Here is a 21,187-nt window from a genome sequence, read left to right as displayed (position 1 = left end):
TGAGAGACCTTTGCTCACGGAAAAACGGCGTTTGATGTTGGAAGGACAGAATGGAAGCAGCATGTTAAAGCATCTACTCACTATCCAAACAGTCCCCATTGTTACAGCTATGGCCCGTAATATCCTGTTTGTCACTGGGATTGCACTTTGGTTCGCCTGCCCTAGAAACAGCCATTTACCTTGTGGCTAAACCCTTTTGGTGTGGGACTTGGATTTTCACCAAAGGTAAGAAAACCTACTCAGGGTTCTGGCCTCCAGCAAAACCTCTTCAAAATGCCTAGAGAAATAAACAGAATCATAAACTTCCTCGCATCCAACAAAAGAGCCCAGTTTCGTATCCAAATAACAAGTTCGCCTTCCCCATCTGTCTGGCATTACCTCTGACCCTGCTCTATATCCATCACATCCCAGCCCTGGCAACAGGCCCTGAACAAATTCATTTTTGTGGACTGTGGGTGAAATCTGTGGCAGAATATTAGTGGTGTGGAGCTAATAACTGGTTTGGACTTTTGTACAGTGCAGCTGTGTACATGGTGAAACGCCAACAGCCTTTCGTCCCAGGCAGTGCCGTATCCGAGCCTGTCTGCAGGAAGCCTGTTCCTTCCCTGGGTGAAATCCACGCATTGCCTTTGATTTTCTTAGAGGCAGGGTGAGTCCAAATTTTATAAAGTGGTTTCAAGACCTCTCATATGCAAGGCTAAGTACCATGCAGATTTAATACCAGTTGGAGGTCAGCCCTTTGAAACGCTGGTTGCTTCCTCAGGGACACCTTGTTGGTGTGCTTATCTGCTTCGTGCTGTTGAAAAGCTGCCCCAGGTCTGAGGCTGACAAGATGCAATGGAGCAGGGCAAGTAGATGCAGCTGGTGCTGCGGGGCGGTGAACGGTTAACGCCTTGGCCATGACAGCGGTGCATCTGGAGCTCTTCCCAATTCTGGGCTGGATAGCATCACTGTCTCCCCCGAGTCGCTGGAGTCGCGGTGGTGAGAAACTGCTCTGAGATCACAATTGGAATCCTCAGTTTTTAATGCCTTTCCCCCCCCCTCCCGCTACTTTTTCCATTAGAAAGAAGGAAATTTGTAAATGCCCTGGGACTCACAACCAGGCTGTGACCTGGTGAGGCAAGACGAAGCACTTGCTAACACACCACTGCTGCTAATAATGCCTGGGTGAAAAACCTTCAATGGAAAGTGCAGCTTTGCAAAAAACCTGCTGCAATTAATTGCTTATGAGCATTTTCAACACAGACCAGCTGAAATTGGTTTCAGCTTGTTTGGGTAGGTCAAAATGGTTGGTTTTGACAGGGGCAAGGGCACGGGCAGATCAAGCCATGTGGCAAGATAAATTTCAACGTGATTTTTCCAGAGCTTTGACTGCTCTCCAGGATCTGTCTATGTGCAAAACCTTTCTGCATGCTGTGGTGGTACTGCCATGCCCATGTTAACACCATGCCACCTCTCCTTGTGGCCGTGGGCTGCCGCGTGGGGAGGGGTAGAAGGGTCCATTGCCACAGAGTATCCTAAAAGCTGTGAGCTTAGAGGTAAGTCTGAGCCTAAGTGAACTCTTTCCTCTCAGTATACACAGTATATTAAAGTATTTTAGTGGGTTATGTTATATTTTATGCCACATAATGTCTTTATGTTATATGAGTGAAGGTTTTTTTCTGGTACTCTGCTCCAAAAGCCATTTCTATTGCTCAGTTTTGTGTGCTGCTTTGTAGTGAGATAAGTATAATAAATGATGGGATTTCTCCCAGAAATGAAATTCCATTTTTGACCAGTGTTAGTTTTGACCACTGGCACGGGACAAAGTCTCAAAATAGCATGTTAATGTACAGAGCTATATTTTCCCTTATCTCTCTGAACTTTGTCATTAAAAACATTTTTAGTTTACATTTATGTGCTATAATAGTTTAAAAGGCAAACAAGAATAGCTGGAGATACTTTACAAGTCTAAATCTTCAAAGCCTGAAAAAGTAGATTGGCTTAAATGTGCCTGCCTACTGCTTTTAACTGGTGTCCTAAAGAAATTAGGATTATAGAGTGACACTCTTCATCTTCCTGTCCTTCTCTTAGCCCTCCTCTCCCTCAGTGATTTTGGAGCCCACGGGCAATTTCTACCACTTCTGACAGAGAGGAGATGAATTAAGGGACACCCCTGCAAGTGACCTGGTAGGGAAGAGCCTGGTGCCCCACCAAGTGCCAGCCTGAGTGGCTGGCATCAGCACCTGGGTGTGCGCAGCCCCCATGCACACACACTTGTGCTCTCATCCTCACACCAAGGCCACTCAGCCCACAGATCAACACATATGCGGTCCAGTGCCAGCTATCATTTGGGTTTCTCCATACGCAGAGGCATTTGCAGGGCTTGGCAGAGAGCAGAGGGTGGTGGGCGCTGGAGCCAGCGTATTGCTGGAGAGCAAGGCTGTAAGGGACAAGCAGACCTCAGCTTATCACAGGAAAGTAAGTGGGTGCTATCACAATATAAGACAGAAATCTGTGCAGCCTTGCATAGTATTTGTGCCTTGCGGAAATACTTATTTACACCATAAAATATTATTTCATATATCTCGTTTGGGTAAAGATTTTTTTTCTAAAATGGTTGTTCAGTCTATCTGGTGGTAATAATAGAGAAAAGAGAGTGTTGCTTGCATTAGAAGTGATGCTGCCCACTCTTGTGGAGGAAAAGGTCTTCACATTTCCATGGATCAGATTCTGCAATTACACAGCTTTCTTGTTTGGCCAGTTCATCTGCTAAACCTGACACAAAGCCAGAATGAAAACAGAGATTTTCCCATTACAGAACACCAAATCTATGATAAGCCACGCCATGAAAATTCAGTTTTTAAGGAGGTGGAGAGAGAATGAGGGAAACTCCAACTGCTGCTGCGAGATAAGCAGCAGTTCTGCAGTGCTTCTAAAGTCTGTTTTCAGGGGGGATCTTAAAAACAACAACAACCATAAGGCAAAGGAGCAGTGAGATAAGAAAAACAACAGAATCTGGGATAGGAAAATTTAAGCAGGAGTTTGAGCAACAGTTTTAGCCTGTCACAACAGCTGTGTGGTAACTTTGGACACAGCTGGGTAAAGTAATTGCTACAGATAGAGGCCTGTGAATATTGTGTTTAATCTGTGGGTCTGTTCTGCACACTGATGCAGTCAACATCATCTGTGATCTCTGTTATGTTCATATTTTTTTTTCTTACGCTAAAAATTCCCTCAGCATAAAGTACTCAAACCAATCACCGCTTCTGCTTTCTCCACTGTCAAGTTATAATATTAAATTCTATTTATAGATGGAGTAAAAAAATCTCCCTGAGAGCTATATTCTGACAGCACTCAGAGATATGCTGATTTTCTCAAAGATTACTCCTTAAATAGGACATAAATATTGTAATTTATGTAATTTATCACCAACAATGTATATTTTATGTATACATATATATATAATCTTCACCATAACTGCAGCCTGCAAAGTTCAGAACTTCAGAATTGAAAAAAACACCAAACCAAGCAGCTGAATATAACTTGACAGAGGCTGAATTACATTTGTTGTCCCCAAAACCCAGTGCATTTAATTGCATCCCTAATGCTTCTTACTTGCTGAAAACAAACTAAAAATCAGAAGCAAACAAATAAGTTCTCTGCATAAATCCCACGTTGCCCCAATTGTATGAACTACCATCCAAGCTCTCTGGCCACCATCCAGGCCTGGATCACATTCCTGGATGAGAAGTAACCCGTGCATCGCCTCCGAACCATCCCTGATCTTCCCTTACCTCCCACCTGGCCCTCCTGCAGCTCCCCATTAAAATTCCTTTTAAAGCCCTTCCTTACCTGCGTAGTGGTCAAACACGGTGGGCACGTACTCCTCAGGGAAGGCGTCGTTGGCATAGCTCATCAGCAAACAGGTTTTCCCAACCGCGCCATCCCCAACCACCACGCATTTTAACATCTTCTTGGGGTTATTGCTGCTCCCGTCAGTGCAGTTGTCATCTTCTTCCTTGCAGTTCATTCTTGCTGCTGCCGCCGCTGCTCTTGCTGCTCCCAGGACTTCCAAGTGCACATGAAGGAAAAATGAAGTGCGATTGTATTGACTTTTCCTGAGTTTGGAGTAGTGGTGGTGGTGTGGGGGGGAGGAATCTCAAACTCAGGAAATCATACTAATGTTTCCAGGCTGTCACAGCCGCTTCTAACAATTACCAGAGCAGTCAAGAGAATCATCGAGGTGAATAAATTAAATATAAGCAGAGGAATATTGCAAAAATCTGTCCTTTCTTGTTCATCCGAGTCAGGAAATCCTCATCCTGCCCCGGAGTTCTCGGTATTTATTGCGACTTAAAAAATATCAGCAGCCTGCGGCTTTGAGTTGCGTCTCCCTTCCTCCAGCCTGGCTGCAGGAATCAGGGATTCCTGTTAAATCCACTCCATTTTCCATTTCATTTCTAACATGGAGGAGAGTCTGGAGGGTTTTAATGGAGTTTTTCCTTTCTTTCTCCAGCTTGCTGTGTGTCAGGAAATCATGGGTTTCCTGCTGAATTCCATATTAGGATCAGTGGGCTTGTGAAGGGCTGCAAACAATGGGAGCTCTGTGTGTATTTGTACTTTGGAGGAACTCTGCCAGGACATGGAGAAAGAAAAACACTAGAGGTCTCTCTGCAGACCAAAGTTTTTAGGCTTCCTGCTCCATCCCGCGCTCAGGCTGCTCTCCGGGCTGCCGGCACTGATTCGGACAAGGAGGATTTTGGAGAGGCATTGGACCTCCGTGGCTGTGCAGGGTATGGCGAGGCTGGGAGCCCCGCTGCTGCCTTGGTGGTGTCGGCTCTGATCTTCCCGGGAGTGATCCCTGCTGATCCCAGGGTCGGTATTTTCGTACATTGGGAAGGAGAAGGGGGGGAGGTGGAAAAGCAGGCAGGAGGTATAGAGGGTAGGTAGAGTTGAATGTGAACTTGCTCTGTGTCTATAGCTCTTTAGAAAACTTGGTTCAGAATAATAAATCATTGATTTTTCAAGTTGGGCACTCAGAAAGTATCCCTTATGTTCCCCTTCATTTTCCCAAATAAGAAAAAGAGGGATTCCTCCTCCCCACCCCCCTGCCCCAGCGTAGCTTTGTAAACACAGAGAGCTAAAAGAAATAAAGTTACATGAATTAAAATGTGTGTGTATTTTTTTATATATATATATATATATATATATATATATATATATATATAACTCCCCATAGCATTCTGTGGAAAAAACAGCTTTGAACTGTACGATCCCTATCCCCCCCTCCAATCTCAGTTTTGTTCTGGCACTTCACGTGCCTCCTGTCTTCTCTCAATTTAAATATATAGCAGTCTATATGTGGGCAACATGAAGGGCCAAACTCCCTGCTCCTTCCACAGGAAAGATTTTGGAGTTTCCAGCAGAAACGAGCCAGGCATTGACATAAAGCCTAGTCCAGCGGCTCGGCACATCCTGCTGGCCGCGTTTCCCTTCCATAAGATTAAAAGGCTTTGAAAGGGGGAAACAAGCCCCCGCTGGGGCTCCACAGGGAAGCACACCAGCGCTACAGGCTTCCCCTGCCTTGCTCATGCCTGCTTAGAAAGAAATGCCCCAAAGCTTGCACAGCTGCTGAGTGACACACACCTGGAAGTGTAAAGACCAACACAATGCTAATAATGAACCTTTTTAGCCCCAGGCTGTGTTCTTCAATGTCTGCAGTGAAGGGGGCTCAGCAGACCCACCCGCAGTCTTGCCTGGACAGGCCCAGTCCCATCCCTGAGCTCTTCAGTGACCTGGCAGCATGATGGACCAGGCTTTCAACACCTTCCCCAGGAGGTGCTTAATGGATGAAACAAGGGAACAAGGTTGAACAAGGTTTGTTTCTTTACCTGGATAGCCCCAGGTCTCTGCCTGCTCTTAACAGGCATCTTAGTCATTCAGTAATTTATGCAACCTGCCCCATGTTCATTTTCTTCTCCTCAACCTCCTCTCTGTTGACAAGAGGGATCTTCAGAGGTACTGTTAAACCCAGCACCATACCTATTGTCACAATCATCACTGCAGGATTACCCCCAGTTAGGAGTTTGGGTTGCATCCTTTTAACTTCAAAACTACAACCAAAAGCTGAGGTTTACCCCCAAAACTTGTGAGCTGTAGGCACCCAGTGCCCCATTGTCCAAACAGTCACTCTATTGATCATTTCCACCACCAGCAGCACATCTGGGTCATCCTGGGGGGGCTCTAGTGTTACAGGATTTTGATCTTTAAACTTCCTGCTGCAGCTGGGGCAAAGTCTAAGCTTGTGCCTCTGTTTAGTTATTACATGGCTGGGTTGGTGCACTGATGCTCTCTGTGCCTTTGCTTACCAACCCACTGACCTTGTTGGATAAATTTGCAAAACCCATGAGTAAGCATATGCTGTTGCAAGGTAACCGCAGAGCCCGAGGAAGCAAAAAATAAAAAATCCAATAATTCATGGTTCAGTTCCCCATTACCTCTATCAGACAGAAAAAAACAACTAACTCACTTCCCATTTTACACAGGCATAATTTAGCTGCAAGCTTTTCCAACACCAACCATGGCTTTAGCTAAGGCAAGCCTTAATGCTAGTTAGGCCAGATTTAGGCCTACAACAAAATCCGCACAGTTCATTCCACCACACTCAACAGGGTTGTGTTGCCTTGACCATAAAGCTGGGCAGTCTCAGCACAACTGTGTCCACTTCCATTTTTCTGCAAGAGGCTGAACAGTGGAATTCCTTTGTGGTTTCTCTGGAGGCTTAAAAAATGAAGGAAAACTTCATTTTCCTCCCCACCTTTTTTTAAAGGGTCTTTTAAAATTGCTTAAAGGGGTTAGCTTTTGTGGTTCTTACTGTATTGAGGGGCTGAACTGGAGGGTTTTTGTAGACTCCTCCAATTCCAGGTTCTTATGTATAGGTACCTTGTGGGGTAAGATGCGTCAATAAAAGAACTACATCCCTTAGCATGCTTAATGGAAACCTAGCCACTCATTAGACTCTACCTAATGGCTTTCCTGGGAGAGGCAACAAAATTAGTTTATCTGGAAGGTAAGGAAAGTTGACATCTTGCCCATAAGGCTCTTAAATTCAGTGCTACAATTTCGCCTTACCTACACAGATGATATGTATAGCTCTAGTGGAGTTATGATAAAGTTATAAAAGAAGGGGCCAGAAGCATGTTTTCTTTAACCTTGTTACTTTAACGTGGTTTGGCACCATTCAGATCAGCTGGACCAAAACATCTTAAGAGCTGGTTTAGTTGCAAGAACATATAATCACATTGGTTTATACTTCTCTCTCAGGAGGCTGAGACAACATTAACCCCTCTGCAACCTGGGATTGTATATTGCAAAGTTGGCACTGACTTTGCTGTGTGAATCAACAGCCCAGTCCTCTTGTCTATAAGCCTAGCAAAGTTTGAGGCAATCCTGCTATGTCTAACAAGAGATTTCTTAACCTGTAAATTGCAAGTGGCAGTGCTTTAGGTTAACCTGACCCTTGTGCAGTTGCAGTGCAATTTTCAGCTACCCTTAAACTGCTTCTGCAGAGCTGCCTACAAGCCCCAGAGTGGAAGTCATAGGGTTATTGGTAATGATCAGCAAAACTCAGGTCTTGTGATTCAATCTGGATCCAGGGCTTTTTTGCTCTTTCACTAATCAAGTTAGAAACGGCCAGCTTTTCTCACAAGATCTCAGTCCTTCCCATCTTACAAATCCAATAAGAGCAGGCTGGTTTCAAGCCACGAAGTTTGACAAGACGTGCCTGAAGTAAAACAGTGAGCCCAACTAGTCTGAATGCTTGGAAAGCTTGCTTTGCTCCGTGTGGTTCTCAGCTATCCAACCCAATTTTCATCCCACTCATTTTACAAGCCTCTAGCCAAGATCATCATGGCAAGAAGGGAGGCTAAAGAAGACCATAATAGATATAGGCAGATGTTACTAGCACGGGGGAGCAAAGCTGTCACCTGAGGCACTAGCTAGCAAAGATTCTCAAGCAAAGAGCTCTGCTCTAGTTGAAGCGCTTCTGACCTTTTGTTAATTAACAAATTAACTGGCTGCAGATCTGTTCCTGGGACTGCATAGTATGTCCAATTCCCACACGTCTGTGTGGAAGCATCAGCTTCATCTTCATCAGCACAGGTCTGACAGGACAGTCCCTGCAGCTGCTTCCTCAGGGATCAGCGAGTTCAAGGCCTGTGAGAGGAATTTTGGTGAGATCTGTGGGAGGTGAAGGACTTGCAAATTTGTTAATTAGCTCTGCAGTGAGCAGTATGTTTGCCAATTAAATCCATTCTCTATTTCTCTGCAGGCTTTCAGAGGGAGAAAAAGAAAAAAGAAAAAGAGCTGTATTGTGCTCTTCCAGCTCTTTCCCTAACCAAATCTGCCACTGCCACATTTTTCCCCAGTGCCTCCTGTCATCTTTCTTTATGCAATTTTATGAGCTTAAAGCTTGTAAGTTAGAGGAATTTTCTCCGTTAACTATTTTCCTCATCTCATCTTTCATTAGGCCTTGCCCTCCTTATTCCTCCCCTGCATCATCCCTTCTTGGCCTAAACAGAACAGATCTGTCCCTACATTCTCACCCATAGGAGGCAGCTCCATGGGCTGGGGGGTTTTGAAGGTGACTGCAGTACCATAAAGCTTTTCTCCCCACCTCTTATTGCTAGAAACGGCCTCATCCATCCTCCCTCCTTCCACCTACCAGTGCTGACGTGGGAATGAAGTTTCTGGCACTGCTGCTGAACTGTAAATTGACTTCAGGTAAATCTTCTCACTTTTTTTACTTTTTCTTTGTCCAATCTGTTGGATTGTCAGAGGGTTTTTCTTTTTTTTTTTTTTGGGGGGGGGGTGGGGGGGGACAGGGATTGTATTGGTATCAGACTGAGCATAGCAGAACCATACTGAGCTTAATTATCACTGTGCAGTTCAAAGCCAGGTCAGATTCTTCACCTTTTCTGGACTGTGAGATGGTAAAAGCCAGACTCCTGCAGTTAAATGAAATCAAGACTTTAAGCATCCCTGTAGTCACCACACTCTCAGGGGAGCCTCCTGGACCCCTAGTCCTAGATAGAGTAGGCTTGGGGTGGTTCCTCTTTGTTCTTGGGTTGTCTGGATGTGCCTCCACAATGCGGCAAGAAAAATTGAAATGAAGGCATTTTATCTTTATTCCCTCCATCCTCTGTTCCCCTTTCTTGCTGGCAGCCCCATCCATCAGCCTCCCACCCTGGTGAAATGGTCGTTGAGACCTCAAGTGAATTTGATATGTTGAAAAGCAGAAGCAGTAAAAAAGGGAGGAAAAAATAACAATTTAGCATTGACCACAGTGGGGATGGAAGCACTCTGCGTGAAGCATTTTTAGAGGCAGTTTGCTGAATGGGTAGGTGCTGAGGTTCGGCTTTGAGGCTTGTTGAGTGAGAGCAGGCCTCTTTACAGCCATCACACGCCATCAGTCATGCTGCCACCATCACCACCACCGTGGTGGTCCACACCAGCAGCAGGGAGTCTCCTGTTTCATGCTGCTGCCATGGATATAATTAGTGTCATTGGGTTTCCCTTTGGAATGAGGAGCTTATAAAACAAATGACTTTGGGGATATGAGGTCAAGCAAAGGATGATTCATGTCCTGCTCATCAGAGTACCCTCGTTGCCGAACTTGTTTCCAAAAAACAGCTGCTATCTAATGAGACCTGCAACATGGTGTATTTGTGGGTTTATGACAGGGGAGGGATGGAGGGATTATTTTCAGCTAGGAAAGATGATGATCAGCTTGTTAATTTACAGTTCTTTCTGCATCACTGACTGTAGATAGTGCTGTGTTACCCATCCATGAAGTTGACGGTACTTGTCCAGTGGCTGTATTTCTAGCTGTTCTGTTTATAGGTATATTTGGATGTATTAGGTATATATATATACCTATATATAGTATATATATGTATATATATATAAATATATATACATATGTATATATATATATGTGTGTATGTGTGTGTGTATATATATATATATATACATATGTATATATATATATATAGGTATATAGGTATATATATACACACCTATATTTATATATAGGTATATTTGGACCCTGGGGGTCAGTTTTCCTTGGAGGTGTGAAAGTACCCTTTGGATGGTGGAATATGTGCATCTGGTGGTCTGGTGCATCCCTCCATTTGCATCAGGGTTCTCTCACTTCCTTCTAGAAAATTGTTGGCTGTCACCTCTGCCTTCTCTCCTGTCTAGTATCTGTCTTCCATGGCTATTTTATATAGCTTTTTTAAGTCTTCCCTCCCCTTCCCTCTCCCTCGAGTAGAGCTGATGTCTGAAAAAAATCCATTTACTACTCTCCATATGACAGTTGGGAGAAATGAACTTAAGTATGTGTTCAGCCTGGGATCAACAGAGCAAGAAAACAAAAGCAAAACACGTTAGGCATTTTCTTCCTACCTATCTATGGTGTTTTCTGTAGAGGATCCTTTTCTAAATTACATTTATTTTAGGTTGAGCAATACAGCAGGAGGTTAAACAAGAAGGAACCTCATCTATGCCTCTTCTGTATCTTAAAATATCATTTGCAACTGCATATGATGGACTGCTGAGAAAGTAAAAGGCCTGCAATCAGGAAATCAAACTGCACCAAGGGCCCCAAATTGCGACCAGTTAGCAGAGTGCATACGTGTATGCAGTGAAGTCATTAAAGGGACAAATCTATTTTGTTCACTTGTGAGTAATGCTTGGGACATAATCCGCAATTTCTTTAGAAGCAGAGAAACCTCCCCAAGTTAGATGTGACTGAAAGTTATGTTTCCAATGGGGAGAAAACATTCACGTCTAAAAACATGCCAGTTGGAATCTGTAGGTTTTCAGCTTCCCCCTTTCAGGCCGGATTGCCAAGCTGGCTTTATCATTGGAATGAGCACACAGCTGATTCATAAAACATTCATGCAGAGTTTTTACTCTCTTGGAAAGAAGGGAGCAGGCTGCTTCCAGGGAGGGGATGTGCTTTTGTGCTTCAAGGGATCTTTCTGCCTCCACTCAAAAATTAGCAGGAGGCTGGCGCTGCCTCCACATTTCAGGAGCACGCAGATGGGACAAGGACCAAAGTGGAAAACGAAGGTCTAGCAAGATTGTGATGGGCTTTTTCTCCACTGTGTCTCCTTACTGAGCCTATCCTGAGCACAGCGTTGTGGCAAAGGCACTGCAATGAGATCCAGGGACCCACTTCCAAACCCACCGCTCAGACATGCATAAGTGGAGTGGATCATTTAAGCCATGCCCTTACCTCATGTGTAAAACAGGAAAGAGAAATGCTTCCTGTTTTTTTTTTTTGTTTTGTTTTGTTTTGTTTTGTTTTGTTTTGTTTTGTTTTTTTACTGCTAACCTTCAGAGCAGAGACCAACTCCTGCAGCATGTGAGGGGTGTGTGTCTGTGGCAGAGCTAAACCAACCTATTTGCTGGCTGTCACCAAGAAAGCATTTGGTCAGACCTCACAGTGAGCTTGTTAAAGGCAAAAACTGTTCCAGGTATATATTGTTTTCTTTCATGTTGTATTTCTGTGGGCTGAACTTCTCTAACTCTCTCTCAGGACAACCCAGCTTTCCATCAGTGACAGAGTGATGGGAGGAGAGCTGACAGCAGCAGGGGACTTTTTTTTTTTTCTCCCTTTTGTAGCAATTGGGTTTGTATCACCCAATTGTGCTCTTTCTCCAGCAGAATTAGGGTGTGTTGCTAAAACAAATGAGGAACACGTGCATCCTACCCAAGCTGCAGAAACTTGTGCCTGAAATTGCATGAGGCCAAAGGTCAGAGCATTAAAGCAAGGCCTTGGGACCTACAGGTACCCGAAGGTATACTGGAAGGCAGAGGGAGAAAAATCTTAATTTGCTGTGTCTGCTGGCTACTCACAGACAGTTTTTGCGGCCACAGCAAATGCAGGAGCTGTATTTGGTAGCTCACCACTTGGGGAAAGAGGTCTCAAAGCATCTGGGGGAAGTGGTGCTGGTAGTTCTGCTCAGTAGCTGGTAAGCTTTCTGCCCTAATGGACTGTACACCGAGATCTTCTTGTGGCCAGAAGCCATTAGACACATATAAAGTACCTTGGGGTGCTGGGAAGGGATAAATAAGGGCTTTGGGGAGCAGCTGGAATGACTCCCCAGAGCTCACCACAGAGGGGGCCGCCAGGTGCTGCCACCCTTAGCAGGTCCTGGTGGCTCAGTCCCTCTCCACCATGAGGACCACATTACGGTGTATGAATTGTACCTAGCTTGAAGGCCACAGCCTGGGCTCCCTGAGCTCATGCCATGGCAGTGTGTCCCTGTGCTCTGTAAAGTGTGTGTCCCCAGTACTTCCCAAGAGGTCTATGCAGGATTTGTTATGCTTGGCAGAGTTTTTGCTGCAGTTGATACAGCTGTCAATGTACCTGTGATAACATATTTGGCTTGTGTGTGTGTCATAAGCTGCAGTCACAGCTATGGGTTGCAGAGCAGACATGCCATGGTAGATGTTCCTGGCTCTTTCATGCTGATTTAGAAACTTTTTCACCCATCTGTGCCACCTCTTTCTCACTGTCATGTGGCTTATTCCTCTGCCAAGAGGGCACTGAGATTTTTCATTAGGAAGCACTGCTTATTCAACGATGGCCATTTGTGAAATTTAGGCATAGTGTGTCATTGGGGAACTGTGACTGCTAAATTCTGCAATATGGTACCAAGTTCCTAAGGGCCAGAATTTCCTTTCCCTGCTCCCTGTGCTCCCACTGTGGCACATTTGTATAAAATGAGCCTGGCTGCACATTTGCCACCATCTCAGAGCTGTCTGGGTTTGCTTTCGGTGTATGCTATTAAGTGGCAGGAATCCCTGTGGATTGTTTTCCTCGGATCAGCAGCATTTGAAGCCATGCTGTCTTTGTGAAAATGTATTCTGTAATGGTGATTTAATAGGCAAAAGTGACTCATGAGAATTTCAAATTTGGTTTGACTTTTTTGCAGCCAAAGGTCCTGTAATGCACCCGAGAGGTTATGGAGTCTCCATCCTTGGAGATCTTCAAAAAAACATCTGGACATAGACCTGGACAACTGGCTGTAGGTGACCCTGCTTGAGGAGAGGGGTTGAACAAGATGACCTCCACAGGTCCCTTCCAACCTCACCCAGTCTGTGATTCTGTGATCAGATAGACCGCGCTTGAGGCTCCTCTCTGTTGTGAAGCAAAATGAAGTACATACCTATATTTTGTATGCCTCTCTCCACATGCATCTCTAAGGACTGGAACTGCAGCATATTTCAAGAACTTGTGCAGAGTCCTCCAGTCACGCAAGAAATCATGACATTAGGTTCTCGCGTTTATCATCATTTCTTTCAAAACAAATATGCTGTAAACTGCAGCTTTAGTGAGTAATATGGGGATCGGTTACCAGTGAACTGTTATTGACTCAGTTTGACTTCAACATATTTTTTTTGCTGTCTTCATGACATATTTGGTAACAGTCAAATACAGGTTGCTGGTTGTTACAGCAGTGAGTAATGTCTAGGAGGTGGTGAGGGGGATCCATCATCTTTTTTAGTCTTGTCTCTCTGATTTTTGAATGGCAAGCATCTGACCTATCTCTTTGGCTTATGTTGGGGATGAACTCTATGTTTTCAGATATTCTGGGAAACGTGTAACTTCTCTTCCTTGCCTGTGGCAGCAGCTTTTGGGCAGAGGCCTCTGCATCCTTTCTCCAGAGGGCTGTGATCAGTGCTGTGTGGATATGAACAGACGCCTTGAAACAAATGGGTTTATTTAACATGTGAAGCAAAACATTAGAGGAACTAACTTAAAAACAGCAAGCAGCTGATAAGCATCTGTAATTTAAGCTTCAGACTTCTTTGATGGACTTTACTCATCATTGACAGGAGGAGAACAACCCCAGATTACGTGCTTTAACTAATGCAGGCAATCTGAAGACACAGCCTGCTCTCAGTAGGCATCACCCAGTAGGATTTTTTTCTTGGAAATGCTTTTCCCAAAGCTCTGGGCCTGCTGTGCTCATCTGAGCCCTGTGACCATATGGTGCACTGGCTGTTGTCAGGGGACCCAGCTGTGAAGCCTTCCTTTTTCTTTTTCAGCTCAAGCATCAAAGCAGCCTGAGAGCACAGTGTTGCAGGAACCACTCCGTAATCATACCCTCCAGACCAATTCATTTTTAATGCCTTGGCCTTAGAGCTTGTGATATACTATCACGCTCCCATGTTCAGTCCCGAGCCCACCAACCTTCATCACAGTCACGAGCTGAGCTGAGAGCCCCACGTGCTGTTTAGATACACAATTGTAAATAAACCTGATGGCCTCAGAAAACATTTCAAACCTTCCTGTCCTCTCTGTTTCTGCCACACACCTATACCTGAGAAGGGAAAGCTCTTGAGTCGTGGAAAATGTCATGTCTTTCTCTCTGTCACAGGTAAGAGCCCTCTCCTTTGGTGGCAAATGAACATCAGCAATAAGGTTCTTCATTTCAGCTTCTTACTATTACACAATTTGAAATGCTCCAGTGATTTTTAATCTTTGCTCTATAAGATCTTCAGAGATTCATCTGCTTTCAAAATGGCCAGTGAGAATAATTTTGCTGTGTTAGCTATTGGGTAAATAAGAAGTCTCACTTAAACCTGTTCACTAAGTGTCTGAATTATGGCATGGTACTTACACATCTTTCCTTATTCTCCAGTGTCTTGAGCATTATTAATTTTTAACAGATTGGAAGTGCAGCTCAGATTGCCACCAGACACTTCTTGCCTCTCTCAATTTCATCTAGACCATCTTGGGCCATATTTTAATTATTGGCAAAAGTGAAAACCAAACCCGAAAACCTTACTTTGTAGGTTTTCCCACAGAAAGAGCTGCTAAGCTCCTCAGAAAATCTGTCCCCGTGAGACTTCCCAACTTTTTTGACCAGGTTCAGTTCTCAGTTCTCTTCCAGATTTGCACTGAGGTAACAGGCATTGGAAAACAGTCCACTGGGAAATCGTGTGAGAGTGGGTTCATGTGACAGATCTTTCTGCAGCTTGTCATGCCATGAATAGCAGAGCAACAGCCTTTCAGCACTCAACCATGTCACTGCCTGCATTACTTTTGATGGAACTGGGGTGAATGCCTGCTTGTGGAAATAAGGAAAAAGTTAGCTGAGTCTTTTTAACTCATGGAAAGGGTTGGTGTGTGCTTTCATTGAAAGTTTGCATAGTATCTTGGTTTAAGTGTCCTCCTGTTACTGTCCCTGCTCTGGTGGCTTTGCGCTGGCATGTAGGATTTGCATTCAGCAGTGCTGAGAAGACCACAGAGGTTACATTAAGCACTGTAAAAGCATACAGGGAAACTCAGCAGCTCCAGCCCCATGGTGTTTGCAGTCTAAAGGTGCAAATGACAGGAGGGAACCAGAAAGGAAAGGACTGTCCAGCTCACGTGTTATGTAGTGGTATGGCTAGAAATAGCAGCCCATGCCCTTGACTCATGAATCAGTGGTTATCTTCTCAGTTAAATGCCTTTGAGTCATGTGCTGTGCCTACAGCACGTTGCTCCAAGTGCAAGACCAGGGCCAGGCAAGCTGTTTGTTTGCAGGATTTTCCTGCTGTGGGATCTGTCACTCTTCAGTATTTGTGGAGGACTGAGCATGAGGTGCTAAAACTGTCCTTTGGATGCTACTCAGCTGTAGTGCAGACAACCTGTGGGCTCAAGATGGATATCCTCTGAGCCTTTCCATAGCAGAAAATGTTTAGTAGACATGTGTCTTGGAAAAGCACATTCCCTTTCCCTACTCAGCTGTATCAAAGACTGTATGGATATAGACAAGGAAAATTTGATGGCACAGGGGCCTCTCCTTTGTTCATCTCTTCCATCCTGTCTATGTTTAGACCATCCTCATTAACCAGGCTTGAATTTGGATTTGAACTTGCTGCATTGCACAGCTCACACCAGCTGCAGCCGTTCTGCCCCAAGGGGCAAAGTGCAGAGCTGGACACTTGCCTGTGGCTGGATTTCCTTGGCTGGCAAGTCCCTTGGCTCCTGGCTGACACAAGCCAGTTTGGGAGCCAAGAAGTTGTCAAGTTTATGGTTTTGAGAAGAGCAGAATCAACATGGGTTTGAAACTTCTGAGAAGGTCTTCTCTCTGCCTTCCAGAGCACAGAAACCATGTTTATGCCTGAGCAGACCGGAGCTGATAAAGCCAGCAGCTTCACATAGCCATGAGCTGATCCCTTGCAGTACGCAGCTGCTCACAGCTGTCCCACTGTGGATGCACACAGCTTCATTTTTATGGTGTAGGGTGAAAATTTGGGCTTTTAAACACTATCAAGCTATTTGCTTCTCTTTCTCTGTCTCTTTCCACAGCTGACCTCAATGTCTAGCTGTAAAGGCATTCTCTGGTTTGAGTGCTGCTGAGCAGAGTGACATCCCGGCCTCTCCTGCTGCTCTGTAATTAACAGCCCCAAACATGGAGCAGTGTCTGACCCTCTGACATTTTTTTGCCAGGGCTTTTATTAATTTGACACTAGTTTTCATAGCAACTCACCAGGGAGCTGTAGCACTCAGCTGTACCTGACAGAAAATGGTGGGTTTATATGCTCCAAAGGTTGTACTGAGCCTCAGAGGCAAACTGCAGTTTGAATCCTCCAAGTCTTTGTTTAAAAATAAATAAATAAATTAAAGGATTGAAGTGGGAACAGAACAATTGAAAAGTAGTATTTATATCACCTTGGGCTGCCAAACTCTGTTATCATGGTCTATCAAAACTCCCACCCTGTGGGGATCAGGCACGTAGACTTGTAACATCCCTGTGCTCAGTTCCACTAACGTCCCTGTTCCTGAGGGGACGCTGCCTTGTACCTGGGAACTAACTTAAAATGAAGGGATGTTTCATTCATTACCTGATGGAGAATTATTTCAAATTCTGAAGTGAGCTTTTCTCCTGTTTCCATTAAAAACTCTTCTCAGTGCTCTTGCGATCCCTTCACTCCTGCTGTACTTACTTCTGACATGAGCAGACTCTTTCATAGTAATGTTTGGACACCTCACATGTTTTTTACTTGGGTCAGACAGTGTGATGGTGGCCATGACACATGCAGGTTTGGTATTACTTTTTTTGTGGACTTATACCCTTGTTTTCACATGGTCTTTTGCCTCAGGGTTCCTTATCCTAATGCAATTTGGTGGCAGTGTTTGTTCAGTGGAAACTCTGTCTTAATTGGGGAAAATCCTTTTTTCTTTTTGAAAAGAGAAAACTTTAAATGTTCTGTTTAAGGTAGTTTTGCATTTGCAGATAGTCTCCTTACTTAACTCTAAATTCCAGACATGATCTGGTTGCTCTAAGGAGGGACTCAGTCCTCCCCAGATTGCTTTTCACCTTTGGGTCATTTACAGCCTTTCCTATCTTTTCTCTTTGTTGACCAGTTTGCAAGCACCTCCCTCATCTGTTTCCCCTTCTGTGTGCAACACAGTGCTCTGCAAAGGCCCAGCTATTGTTTCCTTGTTTTATTGTTAGTCACCTTTTTCTGACGTAACTGGAAAACATTACCAACGTCACCTTCTTTCCTGGCAGAAATCAGGCTGCTTCCTACCTGTCTTCCTTTTGTGAGGGCAACCTTGCCTACAGATATCAATAGAAATGCTGTTTAAATCTCTTCCAGTTGTTGGTTTTCTGGGAATTATCACTTCAGAGGGGGCTTTTAGCATGTCCAGGGTTCTCCTCCAGACGGTTCCTGACAGTCCCCTCAGACAGTCGATACCATGTGTTGTTGTGCTATTATTCAACATGAAGGCATCCTTCAGTACTGTCTGGAGGCTCAGCCTTGTACAGCATGAGACTCTGTCCAACAGTGGATCTTGTATAATGGTAAACAGTTTATTCCATGCATGGCTCATTTCTCCCCCCCACCTGCTAATGTTGGCTTTATGCTGTCCGTCACAGTATCCACATTTTTGCCTGTTCTTGGCTAATACCTTAGTTCTTCTGCCTAGGAATTTCTCTTCCAACAGAAAGTAAATCTGTAATTCCTTTAGCCTCAGGCCATTGCTCCATGGTGTTTATCCTCTGGGTCTTGAATAAAACCTTTCTGAAAAGCCTTGCTTGCCGGTGACATACCATACCAGTGGTCAGTGTGTGTTTAAGAAGTATTGTAGCTCTTAACACTGCATCACCCCTATGCCAATTTAACAGTAGTGGCTCAATATCTTCACATCCTATATTTTTACTATTCCTTAACAGATCTCCTGTATAAATTCTCTTAAAAACTCATTAATTTCTATCTCAGTTCCACTTAATAGCTCAGTGAGGCTTCTATAAAGTAGCGTGCAGTTGAGACAGAAGTTCCTCTCTCTCCCACACCCTGTTTCTGATGGGGATAATATATGATCATGTGTGCCTGTCAACTGCAAGTGTTGTGGTCCCGCAGTGGTCTTCAGCTCATGCATCAACACCTGCTGCTAATTCTGGTGGGTAGGTGAACAGGCTCACACTGCTGTTCGTCCCTGGTTGCTTCCATTTGCAGTGAGGTATAATTTCAGGGACTGCACATTGCATTCATTTGCAAAGCAAAAAAAGAAATAAAATTCTTAGGTATAGGCAAATTTGGGATGAAGGAAAGGGCGAAGAACATCCAGACACCGTAAAGGTGCAATCTGTGTCCAAAGCATGCCCTGATGCAGTTTCACAGCTGCCAGCAGAGAGGGGTAGTCAGCCGTGTAGACAACAGCTGCATTGCCAAGGAACAAAATTACAGAGCCAGATGTTCTTCTTGGAAGTACATTACACCGAACTTGGCAGATGAGTGCTGTAGCTGCCAAGTACGCCTCTTATTTGGTCATAGGTAATGATCCCTCTATCAGGGAATGCAAAAAAAAAAAAAAAAAAAAAAAAAAGACCACACAGAAAATCCTCATCAAAATGTTCTACTTGAAACCTTGAAACATTAACTTTTCCTTGATCAAAAAGACGCAGAAGCTCCATGGCAACCTTCACATCTAGTTTGACGGATGATGTTGTTTACTACCAGGCATGAAGTGAGAAACTTGCAGTAACCAATGCCAAACACTTTCAAGGTATTTGCTACTGAAAGGTGACTAAGAGGCTGAGATAATTTTTATAGCACCCACAGTTGTTTGTGGGCGCTGTTGTAATTCTCAGCTAGGGCTGCAAGTGAGAAGGAGAACTTCTGGTCCTGTCTCTAAAGTAAATATCAGCACTTCGGGTTTCTGAGGATATGTTTGTGCTGTAGCCACGTCTGCGACTACTGAGTGGTAGGGACAGACTCAGCCTATCTGTGGAACAGCCAGCTGGGTGTGAGTAGAGACTAGCTGCTGTGTAGAGCACCTTCCTCAGCTTGGGTGTCCATTTTTGCTGGAAAATGTTAAAGCCTGATGTTGCCTGTATTGCTGTCCAGAGCTAATGTTTCTGTGGTCTACAGTACTCAGCAATGGCAGCATGGAGAGATATGGGCCCAAATTTGTGCCAACTAGTGGGATACAGTTCATATAAGTGCCTGAGTTGCGGGTATGGTTGTGTTGCTGATAGAGGATGCAGAGATTCACCCCGCCAAAGACCGCAGACACCCCCAAGTGTACTTATCTAGTGAGAGCTTAGATGACTGGGTCTTTGGAAGTGGATAATACCAGCATCTCTGAGGTACCTGGAGAGAGAATTCATTTCCTGTACGTCTTTAGTTATCTTTCATAAACATTCTGCATTTGATCTGTCTCTCCTGGGACTCAGAAGTTGCAAACCCAATGTCTTTAAAAAACAAAGAAACTAACAGCGGTCCAAAACCCTCTGAAAAATAAATCTCTCAGTAAGAAACTTACCCCTAAGAATTGCTTTGACCCAGCATTTCCTATGTGTGATATTAAACTCATTCCTGCACCATCAACAAATTTAAGATCCGGTATCTCAGGGATTGCGGAGCTCAGAAAATCTGCAGGTCTCAAACGAGACTTTCAGATTACACAGGAGGATTTCTTTGTCTCTGGTCACAGGCAATTTACAGCCCCTACCACTGATCTGCAGCCCGGGGGAAAAAGGTCAGTTGGAAAAGCAGGGTTTGGAGTGAGAAGGGCCCTGCTGCTTACAATATCTTCCAGGGACTGGGGGACAATAAGTGTCTCTCCCCACCTAGTGGTCATCGAGAGATTTCTAACAGAGCAGTAGCCTGGATCAGAGGGGTTAGCAGCCTGCTAAAAGTGATGCATTGTGATTTTTTTTTCCATGCTAGCACCGGGAGGAGGTGGTTGCTGTCTATTGTATCCAGCTGAGATGAAAGCAGGGAGAAGGATTTGGTTTCCAATACACTCCTCCTCAAAATATAGGGAGGGTAAGGAACTGAACTGATGGTAGGAAATGATTGTAAGAGATGATCAGGGGGTGGACACTAATGTTTCTTTTCTCCATAATTCACCTGGTGTTGGTTTTGTGGTGAGTGAGAACAAATTTTAAATGTGACAGGAGCAGAAATATCTTCATTGCTTGACGGCTTGTTTGGCCTGGCTGTGGGTAATTCTTTCTGCAAACAATGCGGCATTGGGCAAGGGGAGAGGAACGTGAAATTAAAATGCATGTGGATGTTAAGCAAAGCTGATGCTTGTCTAAATTTGAATAAGGGAGCAAAGAGAGTAAGTAGTGAAAACAAACAGAGTTGTTTGAATTCTTCCCATTCCAGCACCCTAAGGTGTTACCAGTAACACAGAAAAAAATATATGCGGCAAAAATGTGACTGCAGTATTAACACAACGCATTCCACTCCCTTCTCTAAGACTATTCATATGGAGCCTGCATGGCTGTTAAATCATCCTGTTTGGGAAAGCAGTGGGTTTTTTGCTACTCTCCTTTTAGAACAGACCGTGAAACAGAGCAAATAGAGTAACCCGGTGTACCTGCAGCCCCAAAAGTACCTTGCTGTGACTTTGGGCTACTCACATATGGCTCTCTGCCTCAGGGCTAGATGATCTTTCATCATCTTTTCCAGTGCAGTGTTATTATTCTGTAACTGTGAAATAAGGATAATTATATTTATGTGAAGAAAACTTGGAAAATCAAAGCTGAAATGTGTAATTAAAGACTTCAGTTTCATCGCAAGTGCTGGCTGAGGCCAATTCTCTGCAGGGCCACTCAGTTACCCTTCCCTCTGGCTAGAAGAAACCCAATGGCTGAATCCTCTTGTTCTGCACATAGACAGG

The 21,187-nt window shown here is 44.4% G+C and overlaps 1 protein-coding gene across 1 annotated transcript in view; it reads right to left on the bottom strand.

Moving 5' to 3' along the window:
* RHOJ (ras homolog family member J) overlaps window positions 1-4,565 on the bottom strand; it is a 49,895-nt gene extending 45,330 nt beyond the window's left edge. The window contains exon 1 of the mRNA XM_032189390.1: window positions 3,835-4,565. Within this exon, the coding sequence (XP_032045281.1) occupies window positions 3,835-4,012 (178 nt within the window). The 5' untranslated portion in view covers window positions 4,013-4,565. The remainder of the gene's footprint in view (window positions 1-3,834) is intronic.
* Window positions 4,566-21,187: the final 16,622 nt, after the last annotated feature.

This window comes from Aythya fuligula, chromosome 5 (assembly GCF_009819795.1).
Source record: "Aythya fuligula isolate bAytFul2 chromosome 5, bAytFul2.pri, whole genome shotgun sequence".
Lineage (NCBI taxonomy): Eukaryota > Metazoa > Chordata > Aves > Anseriformes > Anatidae > Aythya > Aythya fuligula.
The sequence above is the reverse complement of the archived record's forward strand: the minus strand, read 5'-3'. Positions and strand labels throughout refer to the sequence as shown.